At 41.6% G+C, this 23877-nt stretch overlaps 1 protein-coding gene across 1 annotated transcript in view; it reads left to right on the forward strand.

The window, feature by feature from the left end:
* Positions 1 to 1809: 1809 nt before the first annotated feature.
* The window catches only part of TGFBRAP1 (transforming growth factor beta receptor associated protein 1), a gene marked incomplete at its 3' end in the record, with an annotated part of 32017 nt that continues 9949 nt past the window's right edge, over positions 1810 to 23877 (forward strand). Inside the window, exons 1-6 of the mRNA XM_084234675.1 lie at positions 1810 to 2509; positions 11295 to 11489; positions 13852 to 14006; positions 17652 to 17734; positions 20776 to 21117; positions 22735 to 22792. Of these exons, the coding sequence (XP_084090801.1) occupies positions 1822 to 2509; positions 11295 to 11489; positions 13852 to 14006; positions 17652 to 17734; positions 20776 to 21117; positions 22735 to 22792 (1521 nt within the window). The 5' untranslated portion in view covers positions 1810 to 1821. The remainder of the gene's footprint in view (positions 2510 to 11294; positions 11490 to 13851; positions 14007 to 17651; positions 17735 to 20775; positions 21118 to 22734; positions 22793 to 23877) is intronic.

Below are 23877 nucleotides of genomic sequence, written 5' to 3' on the forward strand. Positions count from 1 at the left end.
TTTACTGAGGGCTGTGCAAGATAGTAAGCTTTTTACATAATTTACTTAATCCTCAAAGAAATGTCTGAACTAAGTGCCCTTAATTAGACTCATTTTACAGATAAGGAAATTGAGGCATGGAGAAACTGAGTTTCCCAAGGTCGCATAGCTAGTAAATGACAGAAAGGAGTAGAAGGAACTCTGATGGTATCATCCCCAGACCTGGATACCTTCCTTCCTGGGATTTTATTGAGGGGGGAAATTTGTGTGTAACAGTCACTGCCCCAGTTGTCAAAGGATACTAGAAATTGTAGAGTTCTAAAAATCTTTGAGTTGAAAGGCACCTGAGACATTACTTGATTCCTTCCCTTTGCTGATATGTGACTCTTGAATATTCCCAAGAGGTCTTCTAGCCTTTGCTGGAATGTCTCAAAGGAGTAAGGAATTTATTCTCACATGAGGAAACCTATTTTTGGATAACTTGACATGATAGACTATCCAGCCAGCCAGACTCCCTCCAACTTTCATCAGTCTCATTAGAGCTATACACTCTCCTCTCCCCAGAGATTACCAGGTGAGCCTGCCTTCCAGCTGAGAGATCAAGGATGGCCATGCTGTCCATTTCTACTACCTTTGACTTTGTGGCATGTGAAACTAGAGTTCTTTTGAAAAGAAGCAGAAAGTTAAGGGTTAGAGTATGGGGTAGTCTCTCTCCCAGGGAGTGTCATCTATTATGTGACATGTTGCTAACCTTCTCCCAATTCCACTGAATTTCCCAGCTCTCCCCCTGAAAGCCTTGGAGATTTGAGATACATCATCACTATTCCACATCAACATTATTTACTCTAGGAGCCAAATACAGTATTTACTCTAGGAGCCAAATACCTGCTTCATTGGGAAGTACACCAAGGAATTCAAGGTGTGGTTCCTACCTCAGTATTTCTGGCAAGCTGCCAAGGGCAGGATTGAACAACATGATGTAGTTGTACCCCCACGTTCACATAAATGCAAAATCCAGTGACTAGAGAAATTTAGGCGAAGACCATAAAGATCATTTTTTCCTTTTTCTGAAATATTTTTTCTTAATTTTTTTACTGACACGACATTGTTTTATAACATAGATGTACATTTACACAAATCACTATCTGTATATACTACATTAATTTCACCACCAAAAGTCTGATTCCAGCCTCCAAAATCTTTTTATCATGATGTCGTATGAGTGAATACCTATGCTTGTCTCCTCTAGGACAATGTAAGGAAATGCCACGTAAATCTCAGCTCTGTGGAGAACAAGCGGACAGCCCTAAGTGAGAAGCTTTCCTCTGGGTCTCCCCCTTGTCTGGCAGGAGGAGACCAAGTGGGAAATCTTTTCTTTCCTTTAAAATGTTTAAAACAGGGCCTCCCCGGTGGCGCAGCTGTTGAGCACTGGGTTGCGAAGTTGCCCACGGCCTCTGAGGCACCGGTTCGATCCCCGGCTGCTCCCCGGCCACCGGAGGAGGGTCCCATATGGCGGCAGACCTCTCTGCTGCCCGCTGCTCCCCTCAGCAGTGTACTTCGGTCCTTCTGCCTCCTCTGCTCCCCGCTCTGGCTCTGGTGAATTCTCTCACCCTCCCGCGCTTCTAACTGTACCCAGTGCTTGCATAAATAAATAAATAAATAAATCTTAAAAAAAAAAGATAAAGAAAATTTTGGAAAAAAAAAAATGTTTAAAACAGTGTTGAATGATTTTCTGTTACCATATAGCTGAGGAATTGATTTCTTGTGACTGGAATGGTTCTGCGGATCTCTGATGACCCTGGATTTTTTTTTCTTTTCCCTCCCTCAGATCAGCCAGCAGACATGATGAGCACCAAGGCTTTTACACTGGTCTCTGCTGTGGAGCGGGAGCTGGTGATGGGCGACAAGGAGCGTGTTAACATAGAATGCGTGGAGTGCTGCGGCAAGCACCTGTACGTGGGCACCAATGACTGTTTCATCTACCACTTCCTGCTGGAGGAGAAAACTCTGCCCTCTGGGACAGCCTCCTTCACTGCCACTAAGCAGCTGCACAGACACCTGGGTTTCAAGAAGCCAGTGAATGAGCTGCGGGCGGCGTCAGCCCTCAACAGGCTGCTGGTGCTGTGTGACAACTGCATAACACTGGTCAACATGATGAGCCTGGAGCCCGTGCCCTCGGGGGCCCGCATCAAGGGGGCCGTGGCTTTCGCCTTGAATGAGAACCCTGTGAGCGGTGACCCGTTTTGTGTGGAAGTCTGCATCATCTCTGTCAAACGCAGAACCATCCAGGTGTTCTTGGTGTATGAGGACCGAGTTCAGATCGTCAGGGAGGTGTCGACGCCGGAGCAGCCCCTGGCCGTGGCTGTGGATGGCCACTTCTTGTGCCTGGCCCTGACCACCCAGTACATCATATTGAACTACAACACGGGAGTTGCCCAGGACCTGTTTCCTTACTGCAGCGAGGAGAAGCACCCGATTGTCAAGAGGATAGGGAGACAGGAGTTCCTGCTGGCGGGCCCCGGAGGGCTGGGTGAGCAGGATGCATTAGTGTCTCTGCTTCCCACTGCCTTTTCTCTTTGCATCATCTCCTTGAATTTATGCTGAAATCTGAGAGAGAAATTTAGTTGTGAAAATGGAGAGTCGTGAAAGTATTTGTCAGCACTAACAATAATGTGGGAACATGTAACTGCATAGCCACTGTTTACTAAAATTTCCTGATACTGTCTTGTGAATGTGGGGTTAATGGAATAAAAATAGGCCAGTCTCAAAACTAGTTTTATGTTGTGTGAAAGTAGAACCTGAAGATGGCTCTAAAGAGAAAATTCCTTTAAGTAAATAACTAAAAATATCAGTCTCTCTTTTCAGTTTCCCCAATGGGTGGGTTTGTTCATTGCTTACTATTACTATGCATTCTAGAAAGGAGTTGAAGTAGCTCACTTACTGGGTATTTGCAAGTCTAGAGACTTCAGTGCTGTGTCCTTGATTTTTTCTTTTATTGACTGCAATTTCATCCCACCAAAAAGTTTTGGTAGCTAGAGCCTTGAAGGGGGTTTGACCTCTCTGTATGGACTTATGAAATAATCGGCGCTGCCCTATCAAAATTAAGAATCGACGTTGTTAACCTCAGTAATATCTGGGCTGTTTTCTGTGAGTTGTGTATGACTGAGGTTAGAATTAGTACAGGAGTCTTGTGAGAGCTAGGAGTGCTTTAGCCTTAGACAGTTTGGGTGTGGCCATCTCATTTCAAAGTTATGTGTACAAGCACATGTTCTTGTAATCAGAAGTTATTTACTTCTCAGTTTTTACTTAATTTTTTTAAAGAGACTATTTTTTTTTTAGATCAGGTTCATAGCAATATTGACTGGAAATTAGAGTTCTTATATTACCTTCTGGCCCCCACATATTCACAGTCTCCCACAATGTCAACATCCTGCCCACCAGAGTGGGCCATTTGTTATAATCCATGAGCCTACATGGACATTCAGAGTCACCCAAAGTCCATAATTTACATTAGGGGGTCACTTTAATTCTATGGGATTGGGAAAATGAATAATGATATGTACTAACCATTACAATAGAATATGGAATATTTTCAATACCCTAAAAATCCTCTGTGCTCCACCTAGTCATGCTCTCAACATCTGGTGGACACTGGTCTTCTGGTGTGATGTGGTTGGAATCATGCAGTATGAAACCTCTTCTCACTGGTCTGTCCACTGTGCAAGGTGCACATAAGCCTTCTTCATGTCTTGTCATGTCTTGATAGCTCAGATTTTTAATTTTTGAAAAAAAAAATTCTTTATTCCAAGTGGGTTTAAAGAGATATGACATGTTTTGGTTCATCTGTTCTGGGTGAGAGGCTATTCAGGCTTACTGCTGAGCCCCTTTTATGTGACCCTTGAACTTTGATAGCTGTCTTGCCTTCTGATATAACAAGGTGTTCCAGGTTCACCTCTTGAGTTTCCTGTCTTTGATCTGATTCCAACTGTTTCTCCAAGACCCCCAATGTTAAGAAGCCACAATCTGGGTGCTCAAGATTCTTATGGTTCATCATCTGAAGGCCTCTTCAGTAAACAAAGCTAGGAAGTGTGCTTTTTTTTTTTTGTATATTTAATTCTTACATCATTTTTCATCTTTGCACAATGCATGCATTTTCATTTTGGTTATATTCCCCATACAATTGCACCCCCCTCCTTATTTTGACTCTAGTTCTTCCTCTCCCCGCCCCTCCCTCCACCCACCCCCCCACCCCCGCCCCATAGTGTGTCTCTGGTTTATAGTTGCTTGTTGATTTCGATTTATTACTTTTTTTTTAAGATTTATTTATTTATACAAGCACTGGGTACAGTCAGAAGCGCGGGAGGGTGAGAGAATTCACCAGAGCCAGAGCGGGGAACAGAACAGGCAGATTGATGAAGTACACTGCTGAGGGGAGCAGTGGGCGGCAGGAGAGGTCTGCATGCGATGTAGGACCCTTGCCTGTGACTGGGGATCGAACTGGCGCTGCAGAGGCCACAGGCAGCTTCGCAGCCCAGCACTCAACCACTGCGCCACCAGGGAGGCCCTAATTTATTACTTTGTATTGATTAGTCTTTTTCCTGGTCTCTTATTTAGGTTTTCTAAATTCCAGCTATGAGTGAGACCATCCGGTATTTTTCTTTTTCTTTCTGACTTATTTCGCTGAGCATGATCCCTTCCAGTTCCATCCACTGCTGCAAATTGTATGAGTTTATCTTTTTTGATTGCTGAGTAATATTCCATTGTGTGTATATACCACATCTTTTTGATCCAGTCATCTATTTTTGGACATTTGAGTTGTTTCCATAGCTTATCTATTGTAAATAGTTCTGCTATAAACATAGGCATGCAGGTGCCCTTTGGAATTACTGTTTCTGTGTCATTTGGGAAATACCTAGGAGTGGAATTGCTGAATCATATGGAAGCTCTATGTTTAGTAGGTCCAGAAATCTCCACACAGCTCTCCATAGTGGTGGTACCAGTTCGCACTCCCACCAGCAGTGCAGGAGAGGAAGTGTGCATTTTTTAAAGATGAAATTCATTATGAGATCACATTGATAGAACCAATTCAAAATCCGGGCTGCAGGCCATTGATCTCATCTGTTTATAAACCCAGATCTCCCTTTGATCACACCAAAAATCTTAGTAAATGACTACCCCAGCATGATAATTCTATTGATTTGCCTCACATTACACAGAACAGACTAATAAAGTGAGCACTGCTATTCCCACAATATAGTTACTGAGAGAACGTTGATTATACTTCTTTGACCTTAGACTATATGTAACCTATTAGGAACTTACAGTCACATTACTATTTTAAATAAATCACTCTGTGTGGTTATACCAGCAACTGTATGTACAGTTAGGTGGATTTGCTTAAATTTACTTTAGAATTTTAGAAATTGCTTTATTTTTTCATTATATAAATATTTGCAAGTTTCCATGTCAGGCCAGTAATGCAAGGCAGACTCAAAGAACTTATAGCCTATCCCCTAGAGAGTTCTCTCTATCCCCCATGGATAACCTTCATTTCTATGACTTATCCTTTTATTTTTAAATTAAAAATATAAACAAATACGTAAATATTTGTATCTCCCTTTTTCTTAGCTTTTTACTTAGCACAAGATACTGTGGAGATCATCTCACAGCATAAGATAGGGATAGTTATCATTTGTTTTTATATCTGTGGGCTACTTGGTCTTGTGGGGGTACTATAATTTATTCAATTAGACCCCCCGTTGGTGGGCATTTGGATTTTTCCATTCTTATGATATTTATAGGGACTTATCTTTCACTCTATGGGCAACTTTCTAGAAGTGGGATGTCTATGAATTTTGCTAGATATTGCCTATTCTCCTTGACAGAGGTTGTACTATTTTATATTCTCCCCAGTAAATATTTCCCTTCACATTGCCAACAGGCTAGATACAGTATGTTGTCAGAGTTCATTATAGTAAAGAAATGGATTTAATTTGATCTTTTTCTATATGGCTGGCTGACCGTTATCCCAACAAACTGATTAGAAAGAGTCCATTTTTTCCTCACTGGTTAGTGTCTGCTTTCAATGTACACTAAATTTCCTCATGCCATTGGGTCTATTGCTGGATGTGCTGTTTTGTTCCATTAGTCTGTTTGCCTATTCATGTGTAACCATTTATGTAAAGGAGTATAATTTTGTTGGTTTTAATATTATGATTGAAGGAAAGTGACAGGCAGTCATATTTAGGATGCATTTTCTCCAGGCTTACTAGGTCTCAACTCCATGGACAGCATGCAAAATGAACCAACCTTCTTAATTGTTCTCCTTGTAAGAAGTACAATTTTAAGCAAATTGGAAGATCATCTATCAGCCTCTTATACATCATCTATACACAGATTCTCTGAACAACATAGTAATATTACACCACCATCATTGTATGATCTCAGAAATTAAGTTCAGATTGCTAGAATGAAAACAAATTTCCCATGAAACTTGAAAGCTATGTATTTTCATCTTACTGTCTTTCTCCTTGAGGATTACCTGTGTCCATTTCTATGTCATGAGAAATGATGCTTACCTTTCTACCTAGTTCAAATTTTACTATTTTAAAGAATTCTTGATTGAAAACTTCATAGTACAATTGAGCATTATAACTTTATTTCTACCCCTTGATAATGCGTCTTGAAGAATGCAAATAATTCAGCTACTCCTCACTTCACACAGCACCTTCTCCCAACTCAAATAAGAGGGTTGATGGTATTTTAGAGGATGTACAATTTTAGAGGATGTACAATGAATTTAGTGGTGGCTGAAGGTGTACCATTTACATATTTCTTGCATTTGCATATTGACAGCACTTACACTCCTTCAGCGGTATAGCAGGTTCTTGAGTGATGTTTCATTCATTGCTGTTTTGTTAAAATGTTGATCAGAAAAAAAGATTGCTTCTGGCAGGGCCACTGTCAATGTGGAGTTTGCATGGCCTCCCCAGGTCTGCCTGGGTTTTCTCCGGGTGCTCTTATTTTCCTCCCATATCCCAAAGATGTGCATGATCAGTAACAGGCCTCACAGTCATCCCAGTCAGAGTAGATATGAGTGTGGGTGAGTGTGCCCTGTGATGGAAGAGCATCCCACCCACCATAGGGTCCTGCCTTGTGCCCTGAGCTTCTGAGTTGTCCTCTGACCACCAGAGCTCCTGAACTAAAATAAGCCAGTTGCAGAATGAAAGAAAGAACAAATGAATACAAATGATTTTTTAACTTTACAAGTGTTTTGAGTCTGTTAGAAGTTTGGTGATGTTTTTGTACTGTAGGAACTTAACTTTTGCTTATATCAAGTTGGTTTTGTTGTGCACTGTTTCACTTATAGTTTCCAAGAACCTATGGATTTCTTAAGTGAGGATATACTATAATAGAAACAATAGAGTGGTGGATAATACGGTGTGGATAACAGTTCTCTGTGTTCCAAGTGTATCCTACAGCACTTTATACAACTTCACCTGGGCCCCCCAATTGCCAGATAGTACTCTGCTCTTTTGTCCTAGTGAAATCTGCTTTTCTTTCTCTGTAGCATGTCTATTCTTGATCTCTGGGCTCCATACTTTTTATTTCAAGAACATTCACGTCGGCACCCCTACATTCACAGTTCTTGGGTCTAACTGTGCACAAATGTGGTGACCCTGGTTTATTTAATTCCAGGATAAGGCTACTTTCCCATGAGAGTTGTGCCATATGTGGCTATTTGACCAGAAATTCAGAGGAATCCTCAGGATTGTTCCATGCCTGTCCCTTTATGAGTGTATATTTTGCCAAACACCTGGGTAAGGAGGGCCACACAGTGCATGATGCCCCTGATTTGTTTTTCTTTTCCTTTTAGACTCTTTTTAGCTTGCTGGTTCCAAACGCATGAAAAATTCAAGGTAGTGCTAGCTTAATTTCCTCCTGCAAAGCTCAGTCTTAATTTCAGATTCTTAATGCTTCCCATAGCTCTGTATTTGTTTGTCTCCTTTAGCATCTTTAATGCAGGTGGAAACATAGGTGTTAACAATTGTTGGGTTAATTCAGACTTCAATTGCGTCCTCTCTGCCCAGCCTCCCTTCAGTTGTGCACATTGTCCCACCTCAATATTGTTCAGTCTTATCTCTTAGTGCTGAGGCATCTGGGGTAGTTTTCCACATTTCCATTGAGCTCTTTGGCTTCTTATCTCCTCTGGAAAGGAATTAGAACAAAAGATCTTCTCCAGACCATGGCTGTGTTCTGCAGAAACATTTCCTCTTATGTCATCTTTTATTTGCCTCTGGCTTTCAGGGCACTCCATGGAACAACCCGTTCCCCTCAGGAAGGAACCTTTTATCCTCTGAGAAAGCACTTGAACTGCAGTCTCCCCTGTCCCAAATCCTGTGACTCCCAAGTGTTGCCGAGTGCACGCTGCCTCCTCAGCAACAGGTATCCTGAGCCCTGTTTTGTTTCAGAGTCAGCCCTGTCCTCCTAATCCTGAGGCTAACAGCCCCATGGTGGTAGCCTTTGACTCACCCTTTCTCTTGCTCCACTGAGTCACGTGTCAGTTTCCTTGAGGCACTTCTGTTACTCCTCTTTTGGCTCTCCAGCCCTGTCTTTCCTGATCGTGAGTAGCTGGCTGTCCCCCACCACCACACACAGTGTCTGAGTCCCTCCTTCACCACAGCCTCCACACTGACCCTTCTAAAACATCTGTGATCCTGTGACAGGCTGCTCTCTTCAGCCTGCATGTCCAGGTCCAGTGCTTCTGACTTAACTTTCCAACCTCCTTTATGCAGTATATGGTATTTGCATGCATTCTGGGTTCCAAAGACAACCCCCACTTCTCTGCCTCCCAAGGGACCCTCCTCTTTTTATTGCCAGAGGCCCCTCAGTCCTGGTGTCACCTGCTCCTTGCAGGCCACTGTCCCTGATCACTCAGCTCTGTCAGGACTTTACCTACCCATAGGGTTTCCAGAGCCCTGTAGACCTTTCTAAATCCCTGCTTTATATCTCTTGTATTGTGACTATGTATTTCCCTACACCCCTTCATGTGTCTCTAAGTCTCTCAGTACCAAACTCAGTGTTTGCCATATAATAAATACCTAGTAAATGTTTGTTGTATTTAAGTTGAGGCTAATGCAAATTTATAGTTTTTCTTTTTGTACATACTTGGTTAATACATTAGGTTTGGTTTTTTTCCCCTATTGTTGATATACTCTTTTAGGGCATTATATTTAACACACTGCTATTAAAATTGTGTCATCCTTGTATTTAGCATTTGGACAGTTTGAAAGTAGAATCACTAAATAAAGTGTAAATGTACAGTTTGGATAGATAATAACAAACTATTCTGCCAAAAGTTTTCCTTACACTGTTCTAATACTCAGGACTATAAGTTTACAAACTGGCTAATGTGACAGGTAAAACTTGGTTATTTTTTGTCCTTTAAATTTGTGTTTCTTGGTTACTAGTGAAGATAGAAATCTCTTAACAAATTTGTCAGTTGTTAGCATTTTGTCTTCTATGAATTACTGTTTTGTATCCTTTGTCTATTTTTCTATTGAGTTGTTAGGTTTTTTTATAATGAATTTGAGAGATTTTAAATAATTTTCACTTACTATGAAAGTCTGGTTCAAAATAGGCAACTGTGACTCCTTTAGGGGAGTCACACACACTCTTACACACTGACACTCATTGTTTTGTCATTGTGGCACAGTTTCAGTTTGGTGCCATTTCAAATGCCAAGATGCGGTATTTAAAATGCTAAGTAGGGACAAAAAAGTACTGTTAGTGTCATTCTGCAGGGAGGGCCTCTGAGTGTCAGGCAAGAGCAAAGCAGGTACAGGTGTGACTCCATTCAAGATGCCCATTTTCCCGAACATCTTGATTTATAAGAAGAGAACTACATTTGTGCTTGATAAGTTCTCAGCATTTCAGTCTTTGCAACCACAGAAAATTGAGAAGGATCAATGATTTCACAAGTTTAGCAATTTTGCTCATGTGATATTTTTAGGTACTTTGTTTTAACAGATTTGCGCTATCATTTTCTGTTTTTCTCCTACTTACCCTTTCTCTGTTGTGTGTAGTAGAAACCAGTTGTCTACTGCAGTAGCATCTATTTGCTGTTGACATCATGTTGTTTTTAAAGGTGTTTTATTTACATCAACTACTTTGAAAACTAAGTTAAAGTGGATCGACTTTACTTGGTGAAGGTGTTAATGTGGGTAACCACAGTTTCTGGACTACATACAGCTCATGTGAAAATGACTATGATGTACAAGATGGATAAACTGTCATTTAATATGGAGGTTATTATTGACAAACATTTAGTAATAGTCTGTCTTGAATTGCAAAATTGATTCTATCCCTGTTTTATAGAGTATGTGTTTCCAAAATTAGACTATAACTCTGAGCAGGGACAGTTCCTGATAAGACACCTTATAGAATGCCTGGTACATCATAGATGTTTGATAAATATTTAAATGAATTATATTCAGTATCCATTGAGCAATACTTGTTGAATGAATTTGTAAGGGAAGATTTGAAGCAGTGGATATGGAAAGTGCTTACAAAGCTTAAATTCTTTGAAAGTAACCTTTCCCCACCTGTGAGGACGTGTGCTTTCCTGTCAACATATGTAAACATTTTTTCATCTTATTTTAATTGGAGGTAAATACATATGTTCTCTTCACAACAATAAAATGTACGGTTCTTCACACATCTAGCATATTATCATTCTATTTTTGAAATATAATGATGGTGACTCTGTATTTAGGTCTGCCTACTCGTCACTGGTAAGTCAAATGTAAGAGATATAGGGATTTAGGAAAGCAAAGGTTTATTCAAGGCTGGCACCCTTCAGACAGTAGCCTGTCCAAAGATACCATCTCCCTGATAAAATAAATAAGGTTTTATAGATTTTTGGACCAGGATTGAGAACAAAGGAATTCAATTTTAATGGTTGAAGAGCACGTTAGGGGCAAAGAAATGTGGACTTGGCTGAAGTTCATTGACCCGTCATAGGGCACTTCATAATGGAAATAAGAAGATACTTCAGATAACTGGAGTTTTGAAGATCTTTTTGTGAGGCTCCCCACTTCTGGGTTTTCAGTTCCCAGTTGGTCTTGGAGCTCAGCTCAAGGTTGTTGATAAACTTTCAGATTTGCTGAGTGTGTGAAAGCGAGTCTCAGAAAAAGTTGAGATGAGTTTTTTATTTTGTGGTCTTAGCAACTTAACCCTTTACACTTGTTCTCAAAGGAAGAGGGTATCTGCAGTTATCTGAAGGGCCCTCTAACTCTACTATGTTTATTTTATAGGCATGTTTGCCACAGTCGCTGGGATATCTCAACGAGCCCCTGTGCACTGGTCGGAGAATGTGATCGGGGCAGCCATTTGCTTTCCCTATGTCATAGCACTCGATGAGGAGTTCATCACAGTTCACAGCATGCTAGATCAGCAGCAGAAGCAGACCCTGCCCTTTAAGGAAGGCCACATTCTACAGGATTTTGAAGGTACTAGTTTACATAAGAAATCTAAGTCAAATTTAGGTGCCAACTTTTTATTGACAATATTTCTTCAGTAAATGTCATTAAGGGTCCATTAGGAGGCAGGCCTTGTGTTTCTCATGGGAGATACACTGATGATGGTAATATAGTCCCCAGACTTCAGGAACTTCAAGATTAATAGGAAGATCGATTTTTAAGAAATAGCTATTGCAGTTTAAGAGTTTGATGGAAAGGAGATAAAGCCATTGGCAGAGTAGAAGAGGGTGGGTTTCGGGAACTATCAGGGAGGGCTTCTTGAAGTAGATGAGCCAAACTTTAAGGATGAGTAGGAGTCAGCCAACCAGTTGCATTCTAAAAGAAACCTTCAGATAGAGAGAAAAGTGCATGAATGTCTGGACTTGGGGCTACACAACAGTTCAGTGTGACCTGTTGCAAAGTGTCTGAGGAAGGCCATGTGAGATGAGGCTCCAGCAGACCAGGACACTTAGGGGAGAACTTCCTCTTGTCTGCAGTGGTGAACCAATGGAGGAATTTACTTTACTTCTACTAATTTTTATTATGAACATTTTCCAACATACTGAAAAGTTGAAAGAAAAATAGAGTGAACCACAATATACCATTCACCTAGATTCAACATTTGTTAATATTTTGCTGAATTGTTCAAAAGTAAGTAGACGATTCACATTTTATCTGAAATACACATATTTTAAAAATGAGGACATTTTTCTACATAATTATATGTACTTTTCACACTTTGCACAATAGGCTCTAGTATCCTGTGTGTGTTCAGATTTCCTTGGTTATCCCAACAGTACCTTATGTTGATTTTTTTCTTCATACCTGGAACTAATCTAGATTTATTCTTTGCATTTGCCTTTTAAGGATTATAGCTCAGCAAACATCACCTCCTTTTTTTGATGTTAGGGTTATAAACTCAGTAATTCTCACAGTCCCTACATTTAACATGACTCTCTGGTTGGGGGCCCTCACACCAGAAGAGCACATTTATTCATAACAGTATTACAGTGCTGTGGCCATTGAGTGCTGGGGGCAGGCCCGGGGTCATGAGCACATAGAGGCTGATGACATGACCCACTCATCCTTGCTGGGAACAAGGAGAGGATTCCCCACATAGAGAAGGGACAGAACTTCACCTGAGTATGAGAAAAATTCCTTTGGTTGTGATCTAAGCAACAGATCATCCAGATGAGAGCATGTAGCAGGAAGAGCAGATGGAAGATGTGGTGGCAATCCAGACCCAGAAAGCCCAGGGCTACAGTTAAACTAGGCAGTGCGGCTGGGTTGGGAGCTCCACTGGGCTAGAGTGGAAAGGTTTGGCTGCCTTTCATTTTCCCTCAGGCAGAAAGAAAAGATCTTTCCGTCACTTCCTGTAGTAGCTTAGAAAGTGTCTCCAGGGCTTCGCTGGTGGCGCAAGGGGTTAAGCACCACATTGTGAAGCAATCCGCAATCTCTGTAGCATGAGTTCGGTCCCCAGCCAGCCAGGGAGAAATCCACATGGCGCAGCGGACCTCTCCTGCCTCTCCCGCTGCTCCCCCCAGCAGTGTATTTCAGTCAGTATGCCTGTTCTGCTCCCCTCTCTGCCTCTGGTGGATCCCCTCACCCACCCACCCCCGCATCTCTGGCCCGTACCCCAGCTCTTGTATGCATAAATAAATAAATCTTAAAAAAAAAAAAAAGTGTCTTCAAAAAGGAGCTCAATTCCAAAGCTTCATAGTAGGAGCGCCTCTTGCATTGAAGTTCTGACTCTTTGGTGGGCTCCCTGTACAAGATCTCCCAAGTCAAATGAGGCAGGTAGGATGATAGCTACATTAACTCACAGGATTGTGGGGAGATTAGTTAAGGCCACACCAAGACAGTGTACTTGGAGGTAGGTGAATATGAAATACTATCTTGTGGTTCCAAATATTACATTATAATCTTAATTTTCTGTAAACTAATTAACATGGAGAGAAAAAAATTGTCTTATATAAGGTATATCAATTCTTATTGATAATATTATATAAGTGACCTCTACAACCTCACTGGACTATATATTATGTATTTATGAAGTGGATTTTAAATTATTAGCACTTTCAAATTAAAAAAGGTAAAAAAGCAAATTTTATACTTTGGAAATATATTAAGCTATATAATACTAATATTAACTGACCTTTTCTGATGGTTGGCAATATGGGAAGAAGAAAAGGGAAGCATAATCATTTATAATTTCTCTAGGAATTCTGTGTTGGGAAAACTATGATGAGATTGATCAACAGATCAGGTAATGATCCTGTTTGGGGGAAGCAATATGCTTTCTTGCAGGCATTATGTTTTTTCCCTTTTCCAACAATATTGAATTTCTTCCCAGGAAGAGTGATTGTCGCCACAAGTAAAGGAGTTTACATCTTGGTTCCATTACCTCTGGAAAAACAAATACAGGATCTTCTAGCAAGCCGTAGAGTGGAAGAGGCTTTGGTTTTAGCAAAAGGAGCCCGGAGGAACATTCCAAAAGAAAAATTTCAGGTTTGTAATTAGCTAGTCACAAGAAAACAGACCCCTAAGCCCCAGCTAGAAAACATTTGGATTTAACTAACATACATTGGCCTTCCCTGTGCAGTAGACCTTGCAGATCACTTTAATATCTCTTATTTAGTTTTCCCAACACATCCTCATTGTACAGATGGGGAAACAGGTAGCAGAGCAGTCAAACAGCAGTTGGACTGAGGTTACAACTGCTAACAAAGTCAGATTTGAGCCTCTAACTTATTTCTCATACTTAATATTATCAAGTTGTATTTCTAATCAACTTTCTTCTTTGGTGGACCTTCAGAGAAGAATCAGGGTGTATAGTTCTTATAAACCAAAAGTGTGGCATCAGATTAATCTGTCTTCTAATTCACAATTTGTGTTTGCTGGGATGGCGCTGAATTTAGAAAGTTTAGACTCATACTATTTACAGGAAAAGCTTTGCTAACCATACCAATAACTACCTAATATTACATGAATCCATCTAAATTTCCTCAGGAGAAAATTTTTTGATCCATCTATGAAGCACAAACTTTAATGTATAATAAATTATATTGATAAGATGATCTCAAATTATTATATCTGATGAAATTAGCATCTCTAAAAATTGCTACTTATATAATCACTTACTGGTTTAGTTCAGGTAACTTTACGTATTTGAAAGTAATAAATCATTATATGGGGGGTGTTTGACTTCATATGAATATCTAAATCAGTTGTTGAAAGTACTCATGAATTAATAATGATACCCTTGATTGTTACCAGTTGCTCAGATTTTCACCTTGACTGTGTGATTGTGAAATAAAATAATGATTTTTGGCCTTGCTTGCTTTGTGTAGCAGAGAGTGGATTCTGGAAGAAAGGATGTGTAATTGATGGTTATGAGATTTAAAAGAGGGCATCTTTTCTACATTCCAACATGAGTTTATTAACTTTTCCTCTCTGTTCTTGTTTCTTTTTAAATAAAATTGGTTTTTAGCATTCAGCAGGGGGCAGCAAAAGCAAAAAGAAGACTGCTTCTGGTAGTTCAGGGCCCTTGGCTGTGCGGAGAACACTTACTTCTGCAGTGTTTTCTTTCTACTTACGTGAGGTAGAGGGCTGGAGAATCAGAATGAGTGCAGTCTGAGGTGATATTTAACTTTGACAATGCAGCCTTGAAAGCAGGTTTAGAAATCTTTAGATTAGAATCTTCTGTTTCACAAAATTTCCAGTTCCCCAAATGACAAGTTAGAAATCTCAATTCAGAAATATAATACTAATAACATAGGTTTTGACTTAAGTTTCATCTTGTTCCCAGAACATGGGTGACCTCTTCTGCCTGGCTTGTGTTGGGCCCTCAGCCTTTGTACAGGGAGATACTGCGTGGCCTTATTTAGAAGTCTATTTGCTAATTTACTCTCTTTACCTGAAAATTTGATATAACTGCTTTCTGAAGGACAGACTAGTAAATTCAAAAGACAGCAGAAGATTGTTCTTGAATTAGCTCCAGCTCCATAGAGATATGAGCAGAAAGCAAGAGGAGACGGCAATAATAGAGGACAATCTAGAAAGGTGACCCTTCTAAGGGGCCAAGTATGGACTATGCTTGGTAAAGTCTCTGATCAGCTATTTCTAGTTCGGATTCAGTGTTGTCCTCTAGATCTTCTGTGGTCAACATCCGCCTCATATTTGGGGTGAAGGAATCCTTTGCAAGCTGCTTCCAGGTCTCCATGTATCATCTGCAGACTACAATACAGAAACTAACCCCTCTACTTTTGGAGATGAGAAGCATGAGGAAAAGTTGTTTCATTTCCCTTTAGCAAGGGCAGGAATAGATGATATTTGAATCCTGCAGCCACGAAGAACAAATTGCCATTTGGCTGATTTCTCAGCAACAAGTCTGAGTGTGATTCTTCTTCACAGTGGATGGATCCTTTTTATTGTCTTTTTTTTTTAATACAATCACTGGGTACAGTCAGAAGCGTGGGAGGGTGAGAATTCACCAGAGCCAGAGTGGAGAGGAGAACAGGCAGATTGACGAAGTACACTGCTGAGGGGAGCAGCGGACAGCAGGAGAGGTCTGCAGTCTCTTTGGGACGCTTGCCCAGCAGCCAGGGATCGAACTGGCGCTGCAGAGGCTGTGTGCAACTTCGCAACCCAGCGCTCATCCTCTGCACCACCAGGGAGGCCCTCCTTTTTATTGTCTTTACAAAAGAGACAATCTTAATTTTTTCTACATTTGGAAACGTAACTGGCACACAACAGAACTTTGATCCACTTCCTTTTGTTTATTGTCAGGTAGTAAAATAAAATTTTGAGTTGGAAATGGCTGGCACCAGAGTAGAAACAGAAAGGCAGCTATGAGACCTTATGGACACCTGCCTTTTCTGACATGACTGAGGAACTTCTATGGGGACGGAGGGGACTGTTATTATGCTTTTGAAACTCTATCATAAAAGCCCCTTTGATAGCTAATTTGAGAGACTAATTGATGACTTTTAGGTGCCAACTATCTCCCCCTAGAATTCGCCATTTATTCAGTGTCCAGCAGCACTGGCTTGCCTACTCTGTCCCTGGATGAACCACCTGAATGGAAAGAATTGGATTCCAGAATCAGAAATACCTGGTTTAGCTCAGTCAACTGATTATCTGATAACTCTGGCCAGATAGTTCTTCAGATTAGTAAGCATCTATTAAGAGGCAAATAACATGCTTGCAATAAAAGGGTATGGAGAGACTAAGATGAATAATGTGTGTGCCATGCCTTCAGGGAACTTATGGTTTTATAAACAGTATGATGGATTAGAAGGAGGAGGAATTAAGAAGCTGTGGAGTCTTAATTGTGTGTTGATGAGGGCCTGGGCCATGTTGATGGGATCAGTAAGAACAGAGTGAAGCGTTACATCCAAATACTATTTCAGACCCAGGATGGGTGAGACGTGAATATTGACCAAGCTAGACAGTGAGGCAGGGAAGGGGTGGAATTACAGAAACTGCCAGACAATTTCCAAAAGTGTGTTTTGCTATTGCCGGGTGCTGTCAGAACCAAGGGGTTCTGTGGTCAAGGGAATTTGGGTCGTAATGCATTAAAGAAAGATAAACTTGAACCTTTATTCAGGGAGTTCTTATTATCAGGGTGGGTTTGTGCAGCACCAGGGGGAGAGAGAATGCAGAGTGTTTCCTCAACTCTGGCTGGGAAACCCTGTCTGTCTATTTATTAAATGTTGGCCTTGTGCTCTGAGAGATTCTCAGAAATGCTGCTATGAGGTGTCAATTCCAGAACAGTGACAGAAGGATTAGCGGCTTCTAGACCGCCAGGAGCTCTGGAGTTGTTCGTTTCTATCTGAGCAATCAGAAGTGGAAGCAATCATTGAAGCCCTTCAAGTTAATGAGGAGAATAGAAGATAAAAGAATGCATTTGGGAAAGATTGGGGTTTTATTGGGGGGGGGGGGAATCCCATGAAGATGAGGGAAGAATTAAATAGTGAACAACTTTATTTCAAGAATGGGGGTGGCTGATTGTGTGTGTGTGTGTGATCTCATGTATGTCTTGTTTTTTCTTTACCTTGTAATTCCACATTTCTTTGTGTAGTTTGGGTCATAATTCCGTTTCACTCTCCTATGATGGTTTTGAAGACCTAAGAGATTTGTCTTTCCTTGCAGGTAATGTACAGAAGGATCCTACAGCAGGCGGGGTTTATACAGTTTGCACAACTTCAGTTCCTGGAAGCTAAAGAGCTCTTCAGGTAATTTGAGGTGTTGGTAGCAAGACTTCCAAGTGCCCCTCTGTGGTGAAAACCTCCCTCTCAACTGTGATACTGTGATGGGCAGTGTGGCACTGGGTAGACAGGGCTCTAGGTAGAGAGACAAGGCTTGTTTCTAACAGCAAACACCATCAATGCTCATTCTTTCCTTTCACTGTGCCTGTGTGACAGTCCTGTGAAGAGAGGTTAAGGCATCAAGACCATTGAGACCAGAGAAGGGAATACTCAACAGTGGACTGATAATGTGTGAAGGAGTCCTAGGAAAATACTGTCAGAAATTTTGCAGAAAGCTCTGAGTTCATAGAAAAAGCAGATGCTTCTGGGAAGAGTTAAGAAAACTATTGTTCTTCTAAAGACTTTTTCTTTCTTCTAAAGACTTTTCTTAAATCGCACATTTCCAGGTAGTTCTCTGAGAGAGTTTTTTAGAGGTCCCTCTGGTATTAAGAGGAATCCTGTGCCCTATGTCCTGGTTCTCCCTCCCTGGCCCCACCTGCCTCATGCATACCGTTGCTGTCACACTGCTTTTCTCCCAGACTGTTGTGCTTGGCAAAATGAAATTGTTCACACGCTTGCTCAGCACTCCCTGCAGAAGTGAGTTGAACCTGCTCTGATAGTCTTTCAGGATCCTGCTAAAGCACTGCCAGCAGAATGAGTTTTCAAAATGCCTAACTCAAATAGATTCTGCACAGTTTAGAGCCATGAAAGATAAGATGTATACAAAGACTCCAAATAGATCCTTTCCATTCTTGTAACAGAGGAGACTGCCTCTCTGCAGCAGGCTCTCCAGTGCTGTTATCCGGGTGTTTTATTAAAGCCACCACAGCTCTGATCTCTTGCTCTGCCATAAAATTGGTGGTGACGTATAGATTTGTGTATAAAGGAGTCATTTATTGAGTAATGATGCCCAATATAACTTCTACTTAGGAATTTCTGTGCTGTGCTCATCTGTTCCTGGAACAATCCATAGCTTTGGAGCTGAAATGGTTCTTTGCCCCTTTGAACGTGGGTGTTTTTCATCCTGTCTGGTGTTATTCCTGCAGTGTCAAGACCTCCCCACTCAGGTCATGGCTGTTTCCCATTACATCTTCTTTTTCTTATGGGTTGATTTGAAACACTAGGTCAGTGACCAAGGATGCATTCCTAGTAAAGTTCACTGTTTGTGTAAGAGAATAAACAGAGATCCTGTCAATCTTTTATAAAGTGTCCCTCTACTTTGTGAGTCAGCCTCTTAATAGCTTAACCTTAAATTGACTGCTGCTCAGCTTTGGGAAATTTGAAATTTGAAGATGCTCCAAAGACAAGAATGGTTGTACTTTCCTTCATGTGCAATAGCAAATGCTGTTAATAACTCATTTTTCTTTTCCTCATTGATCTGGGATTTGTCCTCAGATTCCTTCTCAGTTCAGTGTGAAAACCACAACTGCCAACTAATCATCATTGACACCTAAGAGAGGCCCGCTGTACGATTCATATCCCAGAGCCGTATGTCATGCAGCCTGTCTGTTTCCAGCCAGGCTGGGCACCCCTTTCCTTTGGCAATCTTGACCTGAGTATTAGGGTGAGGATGGAAGAGTAAGAGTGTGTTCCTGATTTTGTGGTGTGTCTGTACTAATTTGCAAAAGGGTGTGCAGTATAAGTGATATGGTGGGAGTACACCAGAGCAGGAACTAGAGCGGGGTTTGTCTTGGATCTTAAATGACAGAAGTTTCCCAAACTGAGAATCATACTTTAGACCAGAGATGCTCAGTGTAGCATTGACATTCTTGGCTGGATAGTTCCTGTTGTAGGGGCAGTCTTGTGCACTGTAGAATGTATGGCATCGGCCCTGGCCTTCACCCACAGGATGCCAGTAGCACCCTCCAGTCATGACAAAAATATCTTCAGACATTGCCAAATGTTCCTATTAAGAACCACTCCTATAGGCAAAGGAACAGTGGCAACAAAGGCTAAGAGGCACAAAATTATATAAATGGACAACATAAGGAGGTAGAAAGTATAGAAAAGATGGTTGAAATTGAAGTTATAAGGCAATTTGGGATCAGTTTAGGAAGGGTCTTGAATGCCAAGTAAGAGGTCTGAAATTTATGCCGAGGGTAGTGCAGGATCATTGAAGATCAGGACAAGGTAAGGGTGTGAAGAGTGAAGTGCATGGAGATTAGAGGCAGGAAGCCAGGGGAGCAGAGGAGCGGCATCTGCGTGAGAGAGGTGGATGCAGTAAACCCTGAAGGAAGTGTAGATGCTGATCCTGAGGAGAGATTCTGATCTGTGTGTCTAAAGGGAGCTTCTGTTTCCTCAAGAGGTTTCCCAGAGGTGGGAACCCTGGGCCAGGGTTGAGATCCACAATTTCATAATGTGAACTGTTCCCATTGTAGACAGGATGAGCAGGCTGCACGGGGAAGAGGCAGGACAGGGACCAGCACATTAGAGAGAGGACATCCCTAAATCTGGCTTCCTGAGCCTCATGAGGCTGGGACACTACACTAGCTGAGTTGAGTTACACCTTAATGTTGTGCTCTGAATCACTATCAAGTCATCACAGAAATGGCTGCTTGATGCCTTCATGTCTTCAGTTGCAAGATCATTAATGGGGAAATGGTAAGCTACATTCTTGTAGGGACCATTCAATCTGTTGACAATGTAGGGCCAGAAAAGTGCTGGTTTCAGAAGGACATCATCTGCCTTTGGTGAGTCCTGTGTTTCCTTTGTCTTCCTTTCTTTGCCTCGGTTTCCAGGGAGTTCAGTGCTGCCTTGTGGTGCAGATCATCTTAGGTGTTTTCATATTTCTCCTTGACGCTGTGTGCGAGCTTCACTGTGGTCCCAACTGTTCTTTCTTGGAATTGGCTGGTGGTGTCTTAGTGCTTCACCAGGCTTGCAAATTAGGATGGTCACTCTGACATGCTCACCCAGAGGACCAGCTCCCTGTTAGCGTGTGCACATGTGCGCAGCCCTCCAGTGTTGTTTTGTGTGCCTATGTGTACTCTTTCTCTCTTTTTGCTTCATTTAGTTTGACACTGTAATTGCAGAAGCGGCCAGCTTGACGTCCGGGAGCTGATCTCTCTCTACCCCTTCCTGTTGCCCACCTCCTCTTCATTCACACGGTCTCATCCTCCTCTCCACGAGTATGCAGACCTGAACCAGCTGACCCAAGGGGACCAGGAGAAGATGGCCAAGTGTAAGCGTTTCCTCATGAGCTACTTGAATGAAGTCCGCAGCACGGAGGTGGCAAATGGCTACAAAGAAGACATTGACACAGCCTTGCTCAAGCTGTACGCGGAGGCTGACCATGACAGCCTACTGGACCTCCTGGTCACAGAGAACTTCTGTCTTCTAACAGACAGTGCTGCCTGGCTGGAAAAGCACAAAAAGTGAGTGTTCTCTTCTGGGATGTAACCAGGGGCTTCAGGCCCGGCCCTTCCCCAACACCCAGTGAGGAGACAGTTGTGAAGCTGATGTGACCACTGTGGTGTTTTGAATTCCCAAGAGACTCAAGTGACTACCTTGAAATCATAGTGCCGGCCCCTCAGGTTAGAGCACTTGTCATAGTCTGCAGACCATGGCAGGGGTCTTGGGGAGTATTGACTCTCATACCAATTCTTTAATGACAGAGATGACAGTTTGAAGCTATCACAGGCCTTGATAGTGAATGAAGTGTTTCTTATATATCCTCTGAATTCCATCTAGAATGTTCCTTGTAAGATACCACTGGTATGTTGGTAAAATTATGATGGAAATGGATAGAGAGTTCAGAAGGGAGGCTTTTGGTCTTGTTGAGAAAAGATTATGGCTTGAGACGGATTCATTATATGTGTGAGCAGGTGGGGAGTGCCCTGTGCTCAGGGGTAATCCATAAAGGCCAACCTGATACAAATAAGAGCAGCAGCATCTTCATCCTGAACAGGTGGTCAGGTTTTCTAAACCATATGGTCCTTGAGATTTTTGGTTTTTTGTTTTTTAAGTGACAGGAGTTGGCTGATCCCTAAACTCCATTAGGCAGTAAGATTCTTTGTCTGTAGTTTTTGTTATATATTTGAAATGGCTAATGTACTGAGGAAATCCCACAGAGACCGTGGGGGTGACGATGCTAGTTCCCTGTCAGGTGCTGAGACCATGCAGTCTTGGGATTGATCACCAGATGGGTGTTGACTCTTTACAAAGTTTCTTGTCATTTCTAGAATACACTATGAACGAGTAATTTTGTTTAGAAGCCAGAAAATGCAGAGGCCTCATTGGGATGGTAGATCTGGAGAGTCACAGTGTACCTTTTTGAAAGGTTAAGGGAGAGAGAGGGATTCCAATAAATCTTAGCGTTTGTTCTTTGAGGGAAGAAATTTGAACCCTCCACTGGTCAGCTTGTTGCAGTCACTGCCTTGGGAGGAGGACCTGCCTCACTCACCTGCAGAACTTGCCTGCTGAGTGGGAATGACTCACTGCCCAGGCAATGCCCATGATTTTTGCTAATCCTTTCTTCCTATGAGTGAGGAAATGGAGGGCCAAAGAAGGTGATCTACTTGTTCACAGTTCTACAGTCCATACATAGTGAAACTCAGGACCTTGAACTCTGGGTGTCCTACCCAGGACTCTCACTGACTGCTGTCCTCTGTGATGCCTGGATACTGTTTGCCTTCAGTGCTGTTTGTGTTCAGTGCTGTTCTTCTTTCAGTAGTTGCTCAGACAGCATTCCTTCTGACTATTCCATTAATAGCTCATCATGGCTTAATAATGATGACTAACTGAAGAGATAAGAAATTAATATTTGTAGCAAATTGTAAAGCAATTCCAAAAGTGATTTTCCCTAGTATAATTATAGTTGTATTTTCAGCTTATCTTTGACTTCAATATGATCCATTTTTTGAAACTGACAGGACATACATTTTAACACCATAAATATAATGGGGAGGGTAGGTCCAGGGGAGGTCACTATGGGGGTGCCACCCACAGTAGATGGTGGGAGAGGGTACACTTACCACGCTGTTTTCTTTCAGGTATTTTGCACTTGGGCTGCTCTATCATTATAATAACCAAGACGCTGCGGCAGTTCAGGTTAGTTCTAAAGCGTTTTAGAATTATTTAAAAATCAGCACCATGTAGCTTAGTATTACTTGAAAATAAATCACAAATCAATAGAGACCACTTTGGCCTAATCTACACCTTGGTTACAGAACACATTTAATACTGGTTTAGAGAGAGAATTCCTTCAGTATTGTTAACCAACAGGTTTCTTTACCTTTACCTCTTTCTAAAGAACATTATCAAAATTGAGTTTTTGAAAGTTTAATAAAAACATTTCTTGCTGAGCCACAGGGCATATGCCATCACTGCATTATCCAAAAATCAAGGCTGTGAATATAACAATTTGTAAGTCTTGCCAATGAGCTAGGTAAATTATTATCCCTATGTCAACTGTGATATAAACAAAGCTAATCAGGGCCACTTGCTTGCCTGGGGTCATGCTCTTGGTCGGGGTGGGCTTCGACGTAGGGCCCGGCAGGGGTGCAGGGCCTGCATTGACAGTGGCACAGAGTTTTAGCTGCTCTCTGGTCTTGCGTCTTCATCTTATGACTGAGCTCATCTCACACTCCCAGGAAATTTTGTCCCCTTCTGCTCCTGTTATCCACTGGTTTTGCTTGTGTCATAGTTTTCTGTGCTTTTTTTGTGTTTTGTGAGGCCAGGGACATCAGCAGTCCTCACAGTCAACTCTGTGACTTTGGCAAAGCCACACATGGCATTTTGTTGTTTCAAGAAACTGTTATGGTAACAGGGTTGCAAGAGTTAAAAACAAAACTGAGTTCCCATCAACATGTACCCAATAACTAGGAGGAGATAATATTTTATTTTTTAAAGCACGGTGTTCAAAGAATTATACCTTGATGTGGGTGTATTACAACACTAGGGGAGCTGTAGAGAGAAAGATTACCAAAATTGAAATATGGAATAAATCTCTATATGGCAAGTTGCACTAATTAAATGACACATTTCAGTGTGTGATCAGGTTCTGACTTCTTGGAGAAGTCAGTGTTGAGATAACTAGTTCCATAAAAAGCATTCATATGCTGATATGGGAGTGGAGTTTATGCTGCCTGCCGTGTTACTTGGACCTCCTGCTGGCAGCGTGCTTCAGGAGGGCA

This window comes from Talpa europaea, assembly GCF_964194135.1.
Source record: "Talpa europaea genome assembly, chromosome: 6".
Lineage (NCBI taxonomy): Eukaryota > Metazoa > Chordata > Mammalia > Eulipotyphla > Talpidae > Talpa > Talpa europaea.